At 39.7% G+C, this 23,455-nt stretch overlaps 1 protein-coding gene across 2 annotated transcripts in view; it reads left to right on the top strand.

Moving 5' to 3' along the window:
- The window catches only part of MNT (MAX network transcriptional repressor), a 144,763-nt gene extending 129,318 nt beyond the window's left edge, over positions 1-15,445 (top strand). For both annotated transcript variants that reach the window (XM_053706273.1, XM_053706272.1), the window contains 2 exons: positions 11,275-11,467; positions 12,171-15,445. In XM_053706273.1, the coding sequence (XP_053562248.1) occupies positions 11,275-11,467; positions 12,171-12,886 (909 nt within the window). In that variant the 3' untranslated portion in view covers positions 12,887-15,445. The remainder of the gene's footprint in view (positions 1-11,274; positions 11,468-12,170) is intronic.
- Positions 15,446-23,455: the final 8,010 nt, after the last annotated feature.

The raw sequence follows: 23,455 nt of genomic DNA, 5'->3' as shown, positions 1-23,455 counted from the left end.
CCCAGCTATTGTGGGTGTCAGGTGCCGTTTAGGTTTTTTCTTTAGTCCATATTATTTAATTCTCTATCTAGTTTATGGAGGATTCTGATGCTGAGACTTTTAAAAATTCAGATTTGGATTCTTCGACTTGTGAAGAATGCGAATTGGCCCCGTTGACACAGATCAATCAGTTATGTTTGATATGCCGTATTAGAGCGCCCTCTTCCTCGGGCTCGGGGAATCAGGGGTCTGCTGAGCCATCCACCTCTGGGGGTTCTGTCCTTCGAGAGGCGAGTTCCCTACCACTCCCGACTACTACACATGCGGGTAACCCAGATTATGTTTATCCCTCCTTAGAGGGTGGCTTGTTCCCCCCGGAGGTTGCAGCTCATTTTTGCTTTCACATATTTTTGGTGATTATGCGTCTGCAATGTCCAGACGTTTATTTGCGTTTGTGCTCGTGCCCAATTGTCCCGCGTTTACCGGCCTTGGGTGGGCCTATACAGTTCCCTGCGGATGCAGCTGTTCCTGAGTGTTGTGCCATTCGTTACAGTATAGTGTGTCTTCGTGTTTTACTCAGACACGTATTCTACATCGAATGACTCACCTCATTAGACATGAGGGGATGGTGTAATCTCCAAACTGTCTGCTTATTGAGGTCTTTCCCAGTTATTTGTTGGAAGATCAGGGTTCCGTTTGGCTGGTCCTGCGGGTATGTCTGTTTTCTTCCTAGGCGTTAACCTGCGGGTTGCCTTATATTTTCTTTTATCCGGTTAGGATATCTTTTATTTTGATTATGTGTTTCATTCGGGAACTTCTGGGATCGATTCTCTCTGGTTGCTTCTTCGGAAGTTTGTTAAGGCACACGTTAGTCCTATGTTTGCCTGTTTTACCTTTCTCTCTGAGGGAGGTTGACAGTTATGACCCCAGCTGCGGCTGGTCCTGCTGGGATTCAGATCTTCTGTCCTGTGGCTTATTCAGACACGTGGCGCCTGTTATGCCTGGCTGGTCCAGTGGGGCGCTGAGTGCTCACAATTATTATTTGTGTGTTTTCTTGTTTTTCTTTATAAGTTTAGCTCTTTAAAAGGGTCTGTATGGCAGGAAGGATTGTGTCAGTCCTTATTCAGCCTTTCAATCTGATTGACCGGGTCAGTGGAGTTCCGCTGCGTCACTCTTTTTACTCCAATTTCCTTGGGGCCTAGAGTTTCTTTCCTGTCTTGGGAGGATTGTGGGGTTTAGTGCCTCCTTACCACCGTTGGGCGGTTTGTCCTTCTAAGGCTCTGGAATTGTCTTTGGACTTGTTCCTGCTGTGGTTCTTGAGATCTTTCAGACTTCGTCCATTCCTCTGGGACCTGGTTCCCTTCGGGAGTTGGTTCCTTTGTAGGGACATGGGCAGTGTGGTCTCTTTGAGCTCTGTTTAGGGTTCCTTCCCTGGAGCTGGGGATGCTTTCATCTTCTCCTCTGATATTAGGGGGGTGATGTGAAGACTAGCCTTTGTTCAAGTTACTTTGTCCTCGAGGTATCTCCTTGTTCGCTAGTGGCCTTGTTTCAGTCTTTGCTTCCTTAGCTCCTTGGAGCGTTGGACTCTGGCAAGAGGTGGTCTCGTCTTGGCGGGACTTGCGAGTTTTCTCGTTGTCCATTTTACTTTGGACATTGTTATCTCCCGGGGGTCTGCCTTTTATATCAGTCGGAGGATTTGTTTCCGGGTTCACGTTTTGGGTAGCTCGGACTTCCTCGCTCTGGTTCTTCTGGTGGCTGAGGTTCTCACTCATTGCTTCCTTTGTGGATCCCATTGCAGGTTGTACCGGACTGTAGGATCTAGAGTTAGTACAGGGTTCCCCAGTTCCAGGAAATTTGGACTGTGTCTTATGGTTGGGCTAGTTGATCTGGTTCCGGCTGGTGTGGTAGCTCAGTGGGTAAATGCCCTGACTAAAAGCCTGTTAAAGGATCCAGGGTCACAGGTTCAGATCACGGCAGGGCCGATTCAGCCCTTCTTCCTTCCAAGGTCGATAAATGAATACCATTAAAATTGGCCAGGTTTTTCCTTGGGCTTGCCCTCGCCTATGGTTGGTTTCCCTTGGTCGGCTTACTGGACTATTCTGATGGTTTTGCTGCTCTGCTAGCAAAAACCACTGCAGCTATGGCACCTTGTCAGGTGCTAGCAAGTTAAACTCTTCAGGGGATTCCTTCCAGATCAGGGCGTTAGAGATTTGTTCTCTCAGTTCAGCTTCTGGCTGTGTCCTGGGGGCAGGGACTTTGTCCGTCCGGCCCTTTCGCCGGCCCCCTTGTTGGGGGGCTTATATCCTCCTTTCAGAAGTGTGGTCCCTATCTTGGGGCTTCTCCTGTCTTCCGGAGGTTGGGACAGACGGGTTAACCTATTACGGAGAGAGGTACACTCTCTGAGCTCTGTCCATCTGGAGAGTTGCTGGCTCCGCCTTGAGTCTGTGTTGGGCCTTTAGCTAGATCTCTAGGTCTACGGCCTTGTTAACGGTCTCTATGTGGTGTGCGGGTTGGCATCCGAGCACTGTTGTAATAGCGGTGCCTTCTTCCGCTCGTTGTTTGAGCTGGGCTTTTTCTGGTTCCCTGGTTTCAGACCTGCCGATGCTTGGGTTGGCCCGGCTGGAGGTAGGTCCTGAGATCCATTGTTCTTCTCAGATCTTGGGTCGCATTGTTCCTCGTTGAGGTTCTGGGCTCTCCTTTATTTTCAAGACCTATGTGTAGGTCTGGCGGTTCGGTTGCTTAGAGTGTACATTCTGTAGTGGAGGTTTAGCACTCTCCATTTTGGTAGCCGCTTCTAGCAGTATTCTTCTGTGTCATGCTGCGGATGTCTGCGTGTTCTTGACTCAGGTGTTTACCTTTGTCTGGGTCTGCTACATGTAATTTTGCCTGTCCTGAGCTCGGAGGATGTTTTGGTCTCCATTTTCAGTTGTCCCTAGGAGCTGGTTGACTTGCTGCCTAGCAAGCGAGGGGTTGCTCTTTTGAAACCAGCTGCAGCTGTTTGCGCCTTGATCGTGTGTTAGCTAGCTGTTCCAATCCTTTGAAGGATGTTGAGAGAACCTTCTCTGTTCTGCTACCTGGTTGTAAACCTTGTGGTTTCTATTTGGATTTGGCGTTGCCTTCCATTGTTGTCAGGACCCATTTGGGTCTTGCGAGCTTGGTTTAATTTGAGGGTTTTCCTTTTATGGCGTTTATGGTAACCTTCGGTTTCCATTTGGTTCTTCCTTGCCTTGTTTGGAGTTCGGCTGGGGTTCCCTTCGCTAGTAAAGGGTTTATGGTGGGAGATCGTCTGTTGGGTGACGGCGTCTCCCGGAGGACTGTTGGCTCAGTTGAGTCTGAGTTGTGGTCTCTAACTAGGCTTCCAGGCTATCTGCTGGTCAGTGTACTTGGGGCATTTTTCCCTTTCTGTTTTCTTGACTTCGGATAAAGCAGTTTTTTTTGTTGGGTAGTGGTTTTCAGGCCTGGTGCCCTCAGAATGGGCTGCCTTTTGGGTATTGCTTTCCCATAAGTAATGAATGCTGCTGTGGACTCAAACATAAATTATGCTTACCTGATATTTTTTCTTTTTTTCTGATGGAAAGAGTCCACAGCTCCCCACCCATCTTTTTTATGTGGTGCGTCTTTGTTTTTACTCTTCTGGCACCTTTTCACCCTGATATTTCTTCTACTGTTCCTTGTTCCTCAGCAGAATGACTGGGGGATGAGGGAAGTGGGAGAAGTATTTAAGCATTTGGCTGGGGTGTCTTTGCCTCCTCCTAGTGGCCAGGTTCTTATTTCCCATAAGTAATGAATGCAGCTGTGGACTCTTTCCATCGGAAGAAAAGAAAATGATCAGGTAAGCATAATTTATGTTTTTAGTTTGTGCGATTATAAAAGTTTTTGATTGTAAACTTTACTGAATTGAAGGCCAGTATTAAATAATACTCTTAAAAACAGGGGACTTTAATTTGTTCAAGTTTACAATGATGCTTATTTTTAAAAATATTTACCTTTGCGTTATGGTAAGCATAATGCCGATCCTTCACCCGCATCTGCTACTTTCTTTAGCAGATCGATGACTAATATAGCTTCCTCCAATTGTTGCGTGCCCCCTTTGGCGTCCAGCTCATGAGGCAATGCAACTTTTGGAAGGAAGCTGGTTTCGTCATGATTATGCTAATGAAAGCAGCAGATGCGAGCAGAGGATCAGCGTTATATTAACCATAACGCAAAGGTAAGTATTTAAAAAAAATAATAAGCATAACTGTAAACGTTAATGAATTAAAGTTCCCATGTTTTTAAGATTATTATTTTATACTGGGCTTTAATTCAGTAAAGTTCACTTTTATGTGTTTTGGACAGTGAAATGATATTTTAAATGACACATTAACTTGTCAATCTCAGTTAACATGTTAAAACATTTTGTTTATATTAGGGTGCATATGATAACATTTTATTGAAAGCCAATTTCTAATCATTGTATGTATAGTTGACCACATGAGGTTTCGCTGTAACATTTCGCAAGTTTATCATCATCTCAGATTTCTATAAAGTTATCTAAACTATGTACGTAATTACATATTTTACGAATAAAAACATGACCATGATAAAAGTATATAGTGCCAACATTTCAAATAAATGTAGTTTTAATAACAATATATGTATTAAAAAAACAACAACAAAAATATGAAGATCAGCTATATAAAATATAGTCTATATAAATGAATTACTGAAAATATATCAACTGGAAATGTGTGCAATGACGTGCAGCCTCGCTGCTGCTACAGAACTAACTGTTCAGAGCTCTGTTTAGCAAACAAAGCCAGACGGCACTTGCACTGATGACACTAACACAGGCTTTTATAGCAGAAAAAACACAGCTTGCTTGCAAAACATTTGGATGTTGGTGTCTAGGGAATAATGCAGTAGTCTTTTTCAATGTCGGACAGGCACATTTTTTTTAATGTGGAGGTTCATTTTGCTCTACCTTACAATAAAATCACTGAAGCAGAGAAAACACATTTTTTATGAGTATAGATTATTTATGATCTCTTTACGACTAGAGATCTGAAAACCTACATTTAAAAGGACATGGTAGATAAGAATGTATAGATAAGTGTATAGTTAAAAATATATATGCAATATTTTATTATCAGATGTACTTGTGTTATGTGTAGAGTGTGGGAGAGCTGTAATTCACAACTTCACTGCGCATGCGCAACTCACCGTGAATGTGCAGGACTCGTCGTGCTCGACACACTGCAGACTCACAGCCACAACCTGGTACATTATGACATAGCATGTAGGTGGAGTCCGGCAGCCATTTCAAAACTGCTAAACTTGATTTTGAATGCATACACAGACTGAGTAAACCTTGGGATAATGTACTACAGGGTAATCTGGGAGCAAGAATTACAATACAGTAAGACTATTTTTAGTTAATTATTTTCAAGTTATTAATATCTGTGTGTGTTTTATATATTTATATATATATATATATTTTTTTGTTTTCCATTATAGAAACTAAGGTAACTCAGTAATAAGCAATAGTAATAATGCACATGCTTTTCTGTATAATGATTTTGAGTAACGTGCACACCACACTGATAATGAGTTTGTTGCACTTTATAATAACACTGAGTATTTATATACCGTTTCTTTACATTATACCCTGATAAGTACACTGTGATGAATATGCTGTATATTGACGGAATATCTATACACTAATAGTGAACACGCTGCACTGTAGTATAATGATAAGTATCTGTACACAGTTAAAAGAGAAAATATTATCTCATCCTTAATGTATTTTTTCATGCTAAAGAAATCTCCTTTTTTTTTTTTCTTTTCTTAAAAGTAAGGGATGATGAAATCTGAGAATTAGCAGAAAACCATTGCTTGTCCCTAGAGAGGCCAAAAAGCAAATTTTGTAACCTAGGTTTTCAAAATGTAAATCAAATGGCTGGTTTAGGTCATTTTCTGCATTTTAATAACATAGGTCAGTGTTTCTCAGCTCATTGTACACTAGAGATGTGTACTTGTGATGAAAATCGGATTTTCTTCAGTATTCACTTGTTTCCTTTAATTTTTAAAGGGCTACTACTTATCTTAAAGGGACAGTCTACTCCAAAATTGTTATTGTTTAGATAATCCCTTTATTACCCATTCCCTAGTTTTTCACAGCAAACATGATTATATTAATATATTTTTAACCTCTGTGATTACCTTGTATCTAAGTCAATTTTGACACCCCCCTGATCAAATGGCTATATATTATCTATTCACTTGCATTTTAGCCAATTATTCATAAATAACTCCACGGGTGTGAACACAATGTTATCTATATGGCCCACATGAACTAGCAGACTCCTGTTGTGAAAAGCAAATAAAAATCATGTGATAAGAGGCTGTCTATAGTGACTTAGAAACCGGCAGAAATTTAGAGGTTTAAATGTTATAAAGTATATTAACCCTTTGAGTGCTAAGCACTTTCCCACCTGGGTGCTAACATTTTTTAATGTTTTTTTTTAACAATTTTTTTTAAAACTTTTTTATTATTTTTTTTCAGACCCCCAAGACTTACACTTTTGGAAAGGTGAGGCGATTACCTTTCCAATGGTGGGTCTTGGGGGTCTGTAGCTGAGAATACAGGCTTCTAAGCAGCATGCCCCCTGCTCCTATACTTAACACTGTTAAGTATAAAGTTGTGCGGTGACGTCATCACCTTATTGTGCGTGACGTCACCACGCAAAACGGGAAGCCCCGGCGATGCCTGTCACTTTACAGACACGATCGCCGGGGTAGGAGCGGGTGGGAGCCCCCAGATCTCCCTCAAGGTGGGAGAGTTCTAGCGACGGCTCTGAGCCGTCATTAGCACCAGAGTGGGAAACTCTGTGACGGCTCAGAGCCATCATTAGCACTCAAAGGGTTAATATAACAATGTTGGTTGTGCAACGCTGGGGAATGGGTAGTAAAGGTATTATCTATCTTTTTAAACAATAACAATTTTGGTGTTGACTGTCCCTTTAAGGCGTTCTCCAGAGCATGTTAATGTAAGTATGGTTACTATTGTAGCTACAGGTAAACTTTTCACCTGTAGCTTTGAAACATTCACATTCGTTTCGTTTTAAATTAAACAAATACTGAATAGTGCAGCCACCGAATATTCGGGGAAACGAATTTCCCTGCGTATTCAGGACGAAAATTTTGTCCGGAACAAAAATTTCTTGGCTTCACGTCTCTATTGTACACCTACCACTGCGGGTATGTTGACCGCAGGCAAGGAGTATACAGAAGGTATCGAGTTCACCAGTGTAATGAACTACTTGTGACACTGCAGAGTAGTATATGGTTGTATGTATTTGTTTAAATGCCTGTTACTGTGTTTACTGCTTTGTTTACTGTTCATAGTGATCAATGTATTCGCTTTGAAATTAAACATTTAAATCTGTTGCTATTATGAAACACCAAAGTCAAAATTAAACTTTCATGATTCAGATAGAGCATGCAAATTTAAACTTTCCAATTCACTTCCATTATCAAAGTATGCACAATCTGTTATATATGCACTCTAAGGCACCAGCACCTACAGAGCATCTGCAAGAATCACAGACTATACATATGCATTTTTTATTGGCTAATGGCTGTCACATGATGCAGGGGGAAGACATTTTTTTAAATTTGTCAGAAAACTGCTAATTTGAAGTTCAGACTAAGCGCCTGATGATCAAACACCTTTGAGGAGGTGGGGGTTTGAGCATTATATAGCAATATATGTGTCTCTCTTGCACATCCAGAACCTTGAATAGCAATTTGTCCTCAAGCTAAAATGTACTTTTTAATTAAATAAAAAACATCATTTAAGGGACCTCACAGTACTTGAGAGACTTGTTATATACAGACATCCCAACCTGCAAAAACTCATTTCAGGGAGGTGGCTTCACCCGCTACTGCGCCTCCACCCCCCCTCCCAGTTTTATATTAGACACCTTGAAACCATAAATAAGATAGAGACTTCTCATTAAAGTAGCTTCCCACTAAAGTCACATTTTAAAAAAAAGTAGCTTTATTGCACAACCACAAACAAAAAACCTATTTTCCAGTGATCGTACGCTGAATGCGTAAATATTTTAGAATACGAAGTTTAATTACATGCAGTAAATAAGGTAGTATTTGTGTTTTAATTTATTGGGGCTTTTTGGTTACTGGTGCATGCTTTGAGGGTTCTATAACGTCCCAGCAGCTAAAGGCATTCCGTAAAGAAACACTTTTCCAGATTTGGGCCACATTGGATCATGGTACTTGGAGTTTCAGGGAGATTGCTTTCCATTTGCTGGCATCAGGGAGCCGCTATTACAATCAGGGAGAGTTGGGATGTCTGTATATAATCTCCCCAGAGCAGAGATCTTTAGGTCATTGGGCCCTATTTGTGTTTGCAAAGTGAATAGGATCATGCTCCAAACAGCTCATTGTAATGCAGACGATGAAGCACATTTGACTTTCTGTACAACTGACACCACAGTGTTTATCCGTACATCCCTGTTGCAGTACTAATACAGTTTCTCGTTATCTGGAAGGTTGTATAATAATGGCAGTTTTCTCAGTGCTAGCTGGTGCAGGCAGCATTTAAACTGTAACCTTGGAAAATGCTTTTTTTTTTTTTTTAAATGTATTCTAATAAAGGTGCTTTATTTTAAGTCAGACAAAATAGCTGTGTTTTAAAGGGACATTAAACACTAAATAAATGCTAGATATAATAATGCATTCAAAGAAAAGATTAATTTGAGAATAACATGTAAATAGATTTTTTCAAGTTTAATTAGCTGTTTAATGACAGTGAAAGTTTTAGTGTCTATAAAACAATGGGAGCTGCCATATTGTAACTTAGGTTGCCTTCTCGGCTGTGGCTAATTAGGGACAGTTATAAATAGGTCATTAGAGTGTGCAGCCAATGGCTGTGTGGAATATGTGTTCTGCACTTCCATTTCTAACAGGAGCTGAAAAGCTCACAATTTCAGAATTGAATTACAGTAAAAAGGGACAAAATAGATAATGAAAGTATATTGCAGAGTGTTTTTTTTATATATAAGATTTATCATTTCATATTACCATCCTAAATTGTTTAATGCCCTTTTAAACTCATCAGAATGATTTGTTTTTATCCTCCAGTGCATATTGCTTATACTGTTGAGGCAAGTAGCTTTTAAATCAAGATAGACTGCTAAGCAGTAAATAAGTCCTCTTAGGTACAGTGTCCTTCACAATTTCCATGGTGAGAGGTGCATGTTTACGCAGTTGTATTTTTAGTAATGCAGCGATTTTCTAGAACATGCATATAGAGGTTTATATGGAGAAGCAAAGCTGATATTCCTCAAATGACAGGTAGCACGTAATAGTTCTGATGCTGTCAGACTGAAATTGCAAAAAGGTGTTCTTAATATATCCATCCCTAAAAAACAATGAAACAAGGTTTAGAGAAGCAAGTGAAACTTTAGGACATTCCTCCAATAAACCGTTATCTGCAAAAAAACTAATGTATAGAAACGTATTATACAAAACCAATAATTATATTTCTACTACTGTTGTCAAGGATGCACTTGTTTTCTATGTTGGAAGAATTCTGCATATATTTATCTGATTGTAACCAATATTAGCTGTTTATTGTACTGTTAGTCTGACTGAAACCTACATAGGTTTTCAAGTGTACAGCAGCACCAGTGTTTATCAGAAGATATTTATTCAAAGTGGAAGAAAACAATATTCTGTGACAGGATGCAGCATTATTATTATCCTACAGATCCAATGCGGATACACATACAGGATCTGTATTTGTGTATGCTACACCTGTTCCCCTGCTATGTGCTGGACAGCTCTGATCACTTTTGTAAATAAGGCTATTTTTATCATTTAAATATCAGAACTCAATAGTTTCATATTTCTGGTATTATTTGTCACACATAGTTCAACAGGTTTGTAACACAAAATCTGTCCTCTCTGTTTTGTGTACAAACTGGAAAATATCCTACATTTATTCTTTCTGGGAGAGTTGGGTTAAACAACTAGAAATAATTATAGTTTTTCACATTAAAGATAGAAAACACTTTATCCAAATAGCTTGGGACCGGAAAAGGTTTGGATTTAAAAAAAGAATTGGTATATTTGCATCTGTAAAATGGGAAAGTTTGGGGGGGGGGTGTAAACAATATCTACAATATCTACCTAAAGGTAGTTTTATATCTTTCTTTTTCTTCTTTTTTGTATACATAGTACCATCAGAAAGATAGTACAGTACTGTAATCAGAAAAGTAATATTTGTTGTTTTAAATAGATATGGACTATAATATGCATTTTAGAACACAAAAATCAAACCAAAGAGACAGGCAGAGAATATTGTGACTTACAGACGGAGGAAAAAGTAATTTTTTATTTTATTATCATTATTTTTTTTTAAATTAAGTTTGGATTTCAGAATAAGTTTGGATTTTGGAATTCCGGATTTGGGGATTTATACCTGTAATTAGAATTGAACTGAGAGAATTGCTGCTGTAGGCCACTTTAACAAATAAAAAGTAAAGTCCAGTTGCTAGTTTCAATGTATCGCCTATAAATTACATATACTTTCCCTGCATTCATTCATGCTATTTCCTTTCATAAATCTAAGTATTGTTTGAGGCTGCTGCAGAGCGGCATGTGTTTCGACTCGAGTCCCTACAGACAACTCTCTGGATGCTGAGTGCTCTGAGCACATGGGGGTGTTTTCTGACTGTTTGTGCTAGCCATAAATGGAATGCACGCTTGCAGAGGGGGTAGGCCTTGGAAACTGGCAACCTTCCAGTTCATTTCCCGGCAAAAAGTGTAAAAGGCGGAGGGCAGGGGGAGTCCTGACGTGTTTGCTGACACGTGTGTTCCTACTGAGGAAGCAAGAAGGGGAGGGTTGTGGAAGTGGAGGGAGTTTTTTCTTAAAGGTGCAACTTGTTAAAATCCAATTGCAAGAAGTCTAGTTTTTAATGCTTTACATTACATTGCTAAAGTATGTTGTAGCCTTGCAGAACAGCTTTTATTGTTATGTGTCAATTGAGGGCAAAGCTTTTGTTTCAGAAGGATTTAAGACAATGCAAAAATAGATTTAAAAAATGTGTACAGAGATACCTCAGAATATATTCTGCTAATCTATAAATGTTTTTGCCACTGTGTCCTGTATGTAAAGGTTGTGTATTTTTATTTAATGTGCTTTTGCTAGTTGTAGTTTGCGATCTGTAGGATAACCAGTAAATGTATGATTGTACAAAAACATTTTCTTTTCTCTTTCCGGTTCGGCAGAATTTGAAAAGGAAAGAAAAGGAATATGAACATGAAATGGAGCGCCTAGCACGGGAGAAAATAGCCACCCAACAGCGCCTGGCAGATCTAAAGAATGAACTCAGCCAATGGATGGACATCTTAGAAATTGACAGAATTGTTCGTCAGACTGTTCAACCAGAGGATGACCAGGCCTCTACATCCACAGCTTCAGGTGCTGTCTTTAACATAAAACAACAATTGCTTCTGATTTTCTTCTATAATAGGTTCTGCTTAAACATAAAGAGACATTGTAATGCACAACTTAAATTCCAGTAGATTGAAATCTCATAAATGAATATGCTGATGCTTAATTGACAAATCCCTTATGAAAGTAATTTCTCTTAAAAACAATATTAGCTGAAATATGCTTTTCCTTTGTGCCTCTTCTGTGGATGCCTCCTGAGTCCATTATAAAATGAGCAATTTCTATTTGTCCCTTTACATATGCTGTTTATATGAAAGCCTCAACGGCATATTTGAAATTTTAACTTTAGTTGAAATAATAAATTGGTCCACTGACAACTAAGCAGTAGGGCAAATGCTTTAATTTCTCACAAATGTTTAATTTTCTAAAATATAAAGAAAATAATGATGCCTTAAATGCTAAACCTCAGAATAAAATGAGCCAATAAGTGTGTGTATAAAAAAATATTATATATATATATATATAGTAATATAGTAACCCACAACCATATAAATATAGATTCAGAAAAAAGGAATCATTTCAAAGAACATTTGTAAATGATAAAGTATTATCAGGGTTATCGTTTTATGTTATATATACTATGTTACAGGCTTAATACATTCTCTTGTTACAGGCTTAATACATTCTCTTGTTACAGGCTTAATACATTCTCTTGATTTCCATTTTTTAGAAGGAGAAGACAACATTGATGAGGACATGGATGATGACAGACCTGTAAATTCACTAGCAAAGCGCCAACAACCTGAACTTATGAAGATGGTACAGTCCAGTGGAATATCCCTTAATCACCATTCCTCTGTTTTGCCTCAGCATCTATCCATTCAGCAGAAACAAGTTACTTCCTCTCATGTACAGCCTCAGATTTCCAACCAAGCACTTGTTCCTCCTCAGGCCATGGTGCCGGCACAGACTCATATTGTGGCTGCTTCCACAGTTCAGTCAACAGTTATAGCCCACACGGCCACCACTCATGCGTCTGTCATTCAGACTCTCAATCATGTCATCCCGGGGCCTCAGACCAAGCACATTGCTCATATTGCACCTTCCACGTCAAGCCCAGTACAGCTTACCACTGCTGGTCAGCCAATTGGCCACATCACAGTGCACCCAGCAACCATTAATCATATGACCCACCTTGGTCAGCAGTTACCCATTTACCCCCAGTCTGTTGCAGTCAGCCAACCTATGATGAGCCACATTGCTCACACCATCTCTCACCCTCAAGTTAATGGAACCACAAACCTGGGTCAGCAGGCAGTTATGGCAAAGCCTAGTGTGGGAACCCAGGTTGTCCACCATCCCCAGTTAGTTGGGCAAACAGTCCTCAATCCGGTGACTATGGTGACCATGCCATCGTTCCCTGTCAGCACTTTGAAGCTAGCCTAAACACTCAAAGCAAAATTACAAAGTTAGATTGAATACAATTCATAAATTATCCAGCGGACACATTCTGCTAAAACTCCATACATTCCAACTAAGTCATGTTCCAAGGAAGCAAAATGCTGAAGCTCTGTATCACCACAGCTTTGGAAATGGCCCATTCCATAGGCCTTTCTTTAAAACAAAAACACTGGGCCTGGTGCGCTGGAATTTCATTGTTTTCATTGTTTCAATGGCAGCCATTCATAGTGACTTTTAATTTTCTTCTTTCTACTTGTAATCAGTGAATTCAAAATAAGACATTGATTTATGTTCTGTCCCCCACTCATGTTTTAGTCTATTCTGTAGATTTTTTATGTTATTTTATAAGTTTCAAATTCATAATCTTTTTTTGAACTAAGTTATAAAGTGGGTAAACAAAACATGCTAAGGATAAATTCCTTAATTGTGTTACTAGCTTCAAGACACACACAGCAATACATAACCACAAATTAGCATTATATTTTAGTAGATAAAGCAAAAAAGGCAGAGGTAAAAACAGGGTGTTGCTTATTTGGTTTGGTGGACCAATGCATTATTTTTAGAGATGCCCCCCATGAAAGCATAAACATTAACAAATCTAGTCCTTTTGCATTTAAAAAATGCTCTGGCTCTAAATTATAAATGTGATCGCAGGATTAGCATAATAATCCTTCTGGTTTGTATGGTTCCCTGGTTGTGCATATAATATTCTTACCAATTCTGCTGTCTTCTTGCATAGGAAACCTCCTAATGTGTTGGATATGTAATGTCCTATTAAAATTATTAGGGGCTAATACACAACAGAAGACCACTTAGCAAATATGGACCTCTGTCTTGTTCAGTAGATATCATCCTGTACCAACCAATTTAATTCATTAATTTATAAATGTTTTTATTAAAAGCCAGCTTCAAATCTGTATAATTTTAACTACAAGCACTGAAAATTCCTCTTTTAAAGTGGAAGTCTTTTGTGATGGACTTTGTGCCATGACTTTATTATTTTTTTCTATATATATATATATATATATATATAACCTATTTATTTTTATTACTTTTCTTTGACATTTCTTTTCAATTTCTTTCTTTTTTTTCATTTTATATTTTTTCATCTCTTTTTCCTCAGCTGGTTTTAAATATATACGTGTTTATTGCCAGTTCAGAGTTTTTTAAAAACGTAATGTAATCACATTATTTGATGAATATGTGTAAAGGCATAGATAAGTGTCTGTTTTGTATCAAAGCATGAAAATGTTATACGATGCACTACACAGCATTTGCAAAAAGCTGCTGTCAAATTTATTGAGCCCTTCCATTTTTAAATGCCTGATACAAATAGTTGGCCAGACTAAAATGTTTTTAAAAAAAAAAAATGAAAAAAAAAAATCCCTTATTTAATATTTTGGACACTCCCCAAATTTAAGAGAGCAAAGATCCATCACATATTTTGCACACAAAAGCTGGCATTTTTGTACAGAAGCTGCAACATTCACATTTCCATGTCTGTTATCTTAATGCATGAATTCCCTCAACTTGGGATATGTGCTGTTTTTTTATAGTATGCAACAATTTCAGTATGTACCCAACATTCTAAACCGCCTGTTCATTTTAGGATAACTGAGACCCATTTTTGGGTTGTAAGCTTTTTTTTTTTTTTTAGTTCATATACATTTTGTATATGCATCTATACAGTTTAGATGTTCCATTGATTAGTGGTTTACTGTAAGTCCTGTTTTTATTTCACTGATATTATATATCATAATGATGTATATGTATCCTCAGAGCCTTTTTTATTTTGTCTAATGATGCTGGACCTATTACTTATTTATGTTATCTATAGAAATGTAATTGTTAAATTACAAATTTGGTACTGGCTGTAAAATAAAAACAGAACCAAAATACTAGAGAGATTATTAACAGAGGACAGGGGGGGGGGGTCAAAATCCAGTCCTCAAGGTACACCAATGGCCCAGATTTTCATGATGTCCAAACGCTATAGAGCCCAGGTGAAATAATCAGCTGATCAATAACCATAGTTACCAATCTGCTCTCACTTATCAGCTGATTATTTCACTTGTGCTCCAGTACAGATATAATGAAAATCTGGCTCGTTGGTGGGTCTTGAAAACTGTAGTTGAAAAACACTGCTTTGGAGTTACAAACAGGCCAGAATTTCAAGATCGCTCAACCTGAACAAGAATGAATAACATTATATAGCTTGGGTTAAGCCACATGCAAAAATGTAACGGATAATTAAATAAATAAAAAAACAACAACATTCATATATAGAGAGAACTATTAAAAGATGTTAAAATATTTTAGCGTGAAAAGAGTTACATTAAAGCAATTTAAATTGGTAATAAAGCTAACACAATGTGCTTGCTTGCTTTAGGAGCTCATTAGCTGATTAAAACTCTCACAATTCTGTTAGTGGTTAGGGCCACCTCCACGAGTACAAAAACGAGTATTTTTTCACAGCACAATCTTTGCAATACATTTTAAACTGCTTTTATTTTACATTCAACAAATAAAAAAAAATAACTTTAATGTTTCCCTGATGAAGGCATGGCATGTATAAGGATCGAGTTTGGACATGTATGATATAAAGCAGCATCAAGTTAAAGTGACATTTTTTACCTGGTTGATAAATAACATTCAGTGACATCTGGCTTCCACCATTGTTTCCCATGTAGGTTTTGGGAACTTCACCCATAGGTTCAGCAGTTTCCCACAGCAGACAGTGAGAGGCATCACTGCTGTGACTATTAAAGACATGTTTTATTATGGCATGCCTGTTACTACCCACTCATACTCTGCGCCCTACATTAATTCAGTGATAAATACAACATTATCATGTGGAAGTAAAGGCTTATAGTAAGAGTAAAGTCAAAATTAAACGTTCATGATTTATAAAGAGCATTTTAATTAGGCCTGGGCATTCGGCAGGTTCGTTAGCTGCCGAATTCGGTAGCAGGCGATTTCTCGTGGAGTTTGCTATTTTCTATGCCGGATTAATTTTTATGAATGATCACCACACTAAGATCTGTGCAAATCCAAATAGTAGTGTGGTGATCTTTCATAAGCATATATACAGCATTGAAAATAGCTGAAGTCCACAAGCGCCGCCTACTTCCACATTCGGCAGCTAATGAAGCTGCCGAATGCCCATGCCTAATTTCTCCAACATAGGTGTGTCCGGTCCACGGCGTCATCCTTACTTGTGGGATATTCTCTTCCCCAACAGGAAATGGCAAAGAGCCCAGCAAAGCTGGTCACATGATCCCTCCTAGGCTCCGCCTACCCCAGTCATTCTCTTTGCCGTTGTACAGGCAACATCTCCACGGAGATGGCTTAGAGTTTTTTAGTGTTTAACTGTAGTTTTTCATTATTCAATCAAGAGTTTGTTATTTTCAAATAGTGCTGGTACGTACTATTTACTCAGAAACAGAAAAGAGATGAAGAATTCTGTTTGTATGAGGAAAATGATTTTAGCAACCGTAACTAAAATCCATGGCTGTTCCACACAGGACTGTTGAGAGCATTAACTTCAGTTGGGGGAACAGTTTGCAGTCCTTTGCTGCTTGAGGTATGACACATTCTAACAAGACGATGTAATGCTGGAAGCTGTCATTTTCCCTATGGGATCCGGTAAGCCATGTTTATTACGATTGTAAATAAGGGCTTCACAAGGGCTTATTTAGACTGTAGACATTTTTTGGGCTAAATCGATTGATATTAACACTTATTTAGCCTTGAGGAATCATTTATTCTGGGTATTTTGATATAATTATATCGGCAGGCACTGTTTTAGACACCTTATTCTTTAGGGGCTTTCCCAAAGCATAGGCAGAGTCTCATTTTCGCGCCGGTGTTGCGCACTTGTTTTTGAGAGGCATGGCATCGCATGTGAGAGGAGCTCTGATACTGATAAAAGACTTCTGTAGGCATCATTTGGTATCGTATTCCCCTTGGGTTTGGTTGGGTCTCAGCAAAGCAGATACCAGGGACTGTAAAGGGGTTAAAGCTTAAAACGGCTCCGGTTCCGTTATTTTAAGGGTTAAAGCTTCCAAAATTGGTGTGCAATATTTTCAAGGCTTTAAGACACTGTGGTGAAAGTTTGGTGAATTTTGAACAATTCCTTCATGTTTTTTCGCAATTGCAGTAATAAAGTGTGTTCAGTTTAAAATTTAAAGTGACAGTAACGGTTTTATTTCAAAACGTTTTTTGTACTTTCTTATCAAGTTTATGCCTGTTTAACATGTCTGAACTACCAGATAGACTGTGTTCTGAATGTGGGGAAGCCAGAATTCCTATTCATTTAAATAAATGTGATTTATGTGATAATGACAATGATGCCCAAGATGATTCCTCAAGTGAGGGGAGTAAGCATGGTACTGCATCATTCCCTCCTTCGTCTACACGAGTCTTGCCCACTCAGGAGGCCCCTAGTACATCTAGCGCGCCAATACTCCTTACTATGCAACAATTAACGGCTGTAATGGATAATTCTGTCAAAAACATTTTAGCCAAAATGAACCCTTGTCAGCGTAAGCGTGGATGCTCTGTTTTAGTTACTGAAGAGCATGACGACGCTGATATTAATATCTCTGAAGGGCCCCTAACCCAATCTGAGGGAGCCAGGGAGGTTTTGTCTGAGGGAGAAATTACTGATTTAGGGAACATTTCTCAGCAGGCTGAATCTGATGTGATTACTTTTAAATTTAAATTGGAACATCTCCGCATTTTGCTTGAGGAGGTATTATCCACTCTGGATGATTGTGAAAATTTGGTCATCCCAGAGAAACTATGTAAAATGGACAAGTTCCTAGAGGTACCGGGGCTCCCAGAAGCTTTTCCTATACCCAAGCGGGTGGCGGACATTGTTAATAAAGAATGGGAAAGGCCCGGTATTCCTTTCGTCCCTCCCCCCATATTTAAAAAATTGTTTCCTATGGTCGACCCCAGAAAGGACTTATGGCAGTCAGTCCCCAAGGTCGAGGGAGCGGTTTCTACTTTAAACAAACGCACCACTATTCCCATAGAGGATAGTTGTGCTTTCAAAGATCCTATGGATAAAAAATTAGAAGGTTTGCTTAAAAAGATGTTTGTTCAGCAGGGTTACCTTCTACAACCCATTTCATGCATTGTCCCTGTCACTACAGCCGCATATTTCTGGTTTGATGAACTGATTAAGGTGCTCGATAGTGACTCTCCTCCTTATGAGGAGATTATGGACAGAGTCAATGCTCTCAAATTGGCTAATTCTTTCACTCTAGACGCCTCTTTGCAATTGGCTAAGTTAGCGGCTAAGAATTCTGGGTTTGCTATTGTGGCGCGCAGAGCGCTTTGGTTGAAATCTTGGTCGGCTGATGCGTCTTCCAAGAACAAGCTACTAAACATTCCTTTCAAGGGGAAAACGCTGTTTGGTCCTGACTTGAAAGAGATTATCTCTGATATCACTGGGGGTAAGGGCCATGCCCTTCCTCAGGATCGGCCTTTCAAGGCAAAAAATAGACCTAATTTTCGTCCCTTTCGTAAAAACGGACCAGCCCAAGGTGCTACGTCCTCTAAGCAAGAGGGTAATACTTCTCAGGCCAAGCCAGCTTGGAGACCAATGCAAGGCTGGAACAAGGGAAAGCAGGCAAAGAAACCTGCCACTGCTACCAAGACAGCATGAAATATCGGCCCCCGATCCGGGACCGGATCTGGTGGGGGGCAGACTCTCTCTCTTCGCTCAGGCTTGGGCAAGAGATGTTCTGGATCCTTGGGCGCTAGAAATAGTCTCCCAGGGTTATCTTCTGGAATTCAAGGGACTTCCCCCAAGGGGAAGGTTCCACAGGTCTCAGTTGTCTTCAGACCACATAAAAAGACAGGCGTTCTTACATTGTGTAGAAGACCTGTTAAAAATGGGAGTGATTCATCCTGTTCCATTGAGAGAACAAGGGATGGGGTTCTACTCCAATCTGTTCATAGTTCCCAAAAAAGAGGGAACGTTCAGACCAATCCTAGATCTCAAGATCTTAAACAAATTTCTCAAGGTCCCATCTTTCAAGATGGAAACCATTCGAACTATCCTTCCTTCCATCCAGGAAGGTCAATTCATGACCACGGTGGATTTAAAGGATGCGTATCTACATATTCCTATCCACAAGGAACATCATCGGTTCCTAAGGTTTGCATTCCTGGACAAACATTACCAGTTCGTGGCGCTTCCTTTCGGATTAGCCACTGCTCCAAGGATTTTCACAAAGGTACTAGGGTCCCTTCTAGCTGTGCTAAGACCAAGGGGCATTGCAGTTGTACCTTACCTGGACGACATTCTGATTCAAGCGTCGTCCCTCCCTCGAGCAAAGGCTCACACGGACATCGTCCTGGCCTTTCTCAGATCGCACGGCTGGAAAGTGAACGTGGAAAAGAGTTCTCTATCCCCGTCAACAAGGGTTCCCTTCTTGGGAACAATTATAGACTCCTCAGAAATGAGGATTTTTCTAACAGAGGCCAGAAAGACAAAGCTTCTGGACTCTTGTCGAATACTTCATTCCGTTCCTCTTCCTTCCGTAGCTCAGTGCATGGAAGTGATCGGGTTGATGGTAGCGACAATGGACATAGTTCCTTTTGCGCGCATTCATCTAAGACCATTACAACTGTGCATGCTCAGTCAGTGGAATGGGGACTATACAGACTTGTCTCCAAAGATACAAGTAAATCAGAGGACCAGAGACTCACTCCGTTGGTGGCTGTCCCTGGACAACCTGTCACGAGGGATGACATTCCACAGACCAGAGTGGGTCATTGTCACGACCGACGCCAGTCTGATGGGCTGGGGCGCGGTCTGGGGATCCCTGAAAGCTCAGGGTCTTTGGTCTCGGGAAGAATCTCTTCTACCGATAAATATTCTGGAACTGAGAGCGATATTCAATGCTCTCAAGGCTTGGCCTCAGCTAGCGAGGACCAAGTTCATACGGTTTCAATCAGACAACATGACGACTGTTGCGTACATCAACCATCAGGGGGGAACAAGGAGTTCCCTAGCGATGGAAGAAGTGACCAAGATTATTCTATGGGCGGAGTCTCACTCCTGCCACCTGTCTGCTATCCACATCCCGGGAGTGGAAAATTGGGAAGCGGATTTTCTGAGTCGTCAGACATTGCATCCGGGGGAGTGGGAACTCCATCCGGAAATCTTTGCCCAAGTCACTCAACTTTGGGGCATTCCAGACATGGATCTGATGGCCTCTCGTCAGAACTTCAAAGTTCCTTGCTACGGGTCCAGATCCAGGGATCCCAAGGCGGCTCTAGTGGATGCACTAGTAGCACCTTGGACCTTCAAACTAGCTTATGTGTTCCCGCCGTTTCCTCTCATCCCCAGGCTGGTAGCCAGGATCAATCAGGAGAGGGCGTCGGTGATCTTGATAGCTCCTGCGTGGCCACGCAGGACTTGGTATGCAGATCTGGTGAATATGTCATCGGCTCCACCTTGGAAGCTACCTTTGAGACGAGACCTTCTTGTTCAGGGTCCGTTCGAACATCCGAATCTGGTTTCACTCCAGCTGACTGCTTGGAGATTGAACGCTTGATTTTATCGAAGCGAGGTTTCTCAGATTCTGTTATCGATACTCTTGTTCAGGCCAGAAAGCCTGTAACTAGAAAGATTTACCACAAAATTTGGAAAAAATATATCTGTTGGTGTGAATCTAAAGGATTCCCTTGGGACAAGGTTAAGATTCCTAGGATTCTATCCTTCCTTCAAGAAGGATTGGAAAAAGGATTATCGGCAAGTTCCCTGAAGGGACAGATTTCTGCCTTGTCGGTGTTACTTCACAAAAAACTGGCAGCTGTGCCAGATGTTCAAGCCTTTGTTCAGGCTCTGGTTAGAATCAAGCCTGTTTACAAACCTTTGACTCCTCCTTGGAGTCTCAATCTAGTTCTTTCAGTTCTTCAGGGGGTTCTGTTTGAACCCTTACATTCCGTTGATATTAAGTTATTATCTTGGAAAGTTTTGTTTTTAGTTGCAATTTCTTCTGCTAGAAGAGTTTCAGAATTATCTGCTCTGCAGTGTTCTCCTCCTTATCTGGTGTTCCATGCAGATAAGGTGGTTTTACGTACTAAACCTGGTTTTCTTCCAAAAGTTGTTTCTAACAAAAACATTAACCAGGAGATTATCGTACCTTCTCTGTGTCCGAAACCAGTTTCAAAGAAGGAACGCCTGTTGCACAATTTGGATGTTGTTCGCGCTCTAAAATTCTATTTAGATGCTACAAAGGATTTTAGACAAACATCTTCCCTGTTTGTTGTTTATTCAGGTAAAAGGAGAGGTCAAAAAGCAACTTCTACCTCTCTCTCTTTTTGGATTAAAAGCATCATCAGATTGGCTTACGAGACTGCCGGACGGCAGCCTCCCGAAAGAATCACGGCTCATTCCACTAGGGCTGTGGCTTCCACATGGGCCTTCAAGAACGAGGCTTCTGTTGATCAGATATGTAGGGCAGCGACTTGGTCTTCACTGCACACTTTTACCAAATTTTACAAGTTTGATACTTTTGCTTCTTCTGAGGCTATTTTTGGGAGAAAGGTTTTGCAAGCCGTGGTGCCTTCCATTTAGGTGACCTGATTTGCTCCCTCCCTTCATCCGTGTCCTAAAGCTTTGGTATTGGTTCCCACAAGTAAGGATGACGCCGTGGACCGGACACACCTATGTTGGAGAAAACAGAATTTATGTTTACCTGATAAATTTCTTTCTCCAACGGTGTGTCCGGTCCACGGCCCGCCCTGGTTTTTTAATCAGGTCTGATAATTTATTTTCTTTAACTACAGTCACCACGGTACCATATGGTTTCTCCTATGCTATTATTCCTCCTTAACGTCGGTCGAATGACTGGGGTAGGCGGAGCCTAGGAGGGATCATGTGACCAGCTTTGCTGGGCTCTTTGCCATTTCCTGTTGGGGAAGAGAATATCCCACAAGTAAGGATGACGCCGTGGACCGGACACACCGTTGGAGAAAGAAATTTATCAGGTAAACATAAATTCTGTTTTTAAACAACTTTTCAATTTACTTCTATTATCAAATTTGTTTTATTCTTTTGGTGGCCTTTCTTGAAGAGTAAACCTAGGTAGGCTAATATGATCTTAGGAGTCTGTGTGTGTCTTTACCAGTCTATGGCAACAGTGTTTGCAACTAAGTATAACATTGCTATAAAAATTGTTGCAAACACTGCTGGCAGATGGCTATAGATACACGCACACTTCTTAGCTCACCTAGGATTTCTCTTTAACAACAGACACCAAGAGAAGTAAATTGGAAAGTCTTTTAAAATCAACAGCTCTATCCAATCCACCTAAGCTTAATTTTAACTTTACTGTCCTTTTAAATAGCCATGAACGTCACAGTATATCATGCATATTAAAAAAGGCCAGTCATTTGATTTGAAATATATTTGTTCCATTGTGTTAGTTGAACTGCAGCAATCAGTGCCTGCTCATTTATAGCTCCACTATGGTGTGTATATATATATATATATATATACACAGTATATATATATATATATATATATATATATATATATATATATATATATATATATATTCTATTTTAACTGAGAGGTAGCTCTCTTTGCTGAGACATGTTTACATTTTCAAATATTGCCCTTGTCGTCCTTTGAAGTCAAAGGGAGATGGGAGTGCTAGAATATTGTATAGCTGGGGATTTAATGACTACTTATTTAGCTTAAATGCATAATGATAGGATTCAACAAGACCAAGCTGCTTAACAAAAAGTGTTCACATCCAGCAGTTCAACTAGATTTACAAAATTAAAATGCACAAAAACTTTCCTTCATTATGGATTCAGTGGTGACTTGCATGCATGATATATATACAAAATATTGTTTAGGGCCTTTTAAGTTGTCTAGTTTATCACCAGGCTCTGTTTGTGATAGTGTCCGTTTAAGTGTACGAGCAGGACTGTAACAATGCTGCTAAATGGGGAAGTAGTAAGCTAATAACCTCAGCTACAATACACTGTGTTAAAGTACAACTCTTATCCACAGCACCCTTTCATTCACTCTGCTATCCTACCTCAGTATCACTCACCTTTTAACAACATCATTTTTCTTTTTTGATCGCCCATTCCACTCAAATTCACAAATGTATTTATTTGTATGTGTGTGTATATATATATATATATATATATATAAAATCTCCTTTAATTCTGTTGATTTCTTCTCTGCTGTTAGCAGTAAGTGAGAGTGTTTTCAGTGACTGGCACTCTTAATCATAATCTTGGCTGCGTAGTAAGGTTTTGCAGCCGAGGGGTAAAAGCATGATAAGGTTCCTCAAGACTGACTGGCATGTTACATGCACTAGGGCTAGTTTATAAAGGGGCAGTAAAGTAAAAATTAAATCTGCTGTTGGTATTAAAGGGACATGAAAACCTTTTTTTCATAATTAGCTTAAAGTTTTAACAACTTTACATTTTGCTTCTATTAGCACATATGCTTTGTTCTTTTAACAACTTTACATTTTGCTTCTATTAGCACATATGCTTTGTTCTCTTGGT

The sequence above is a fragment of the Bombina bombina genome, chromosome 3, assembly GCF_027579735.1.
Source record: "Bombina bombina isolate aBomBom1 chromosome 3, aBomBom1.pri, whole genome shotgun sequence".
Taxonomy (NCBI): Eukaryota; Metazoa; Chordata; class Amphibia; order Anura; family Bombinatoridae; genus Bombina; species Bombina bombina.
Note: the sequence above shows the minus strand (reverse complement) of the source record. Positions and strands in the feature narration are given on the sequence as shown.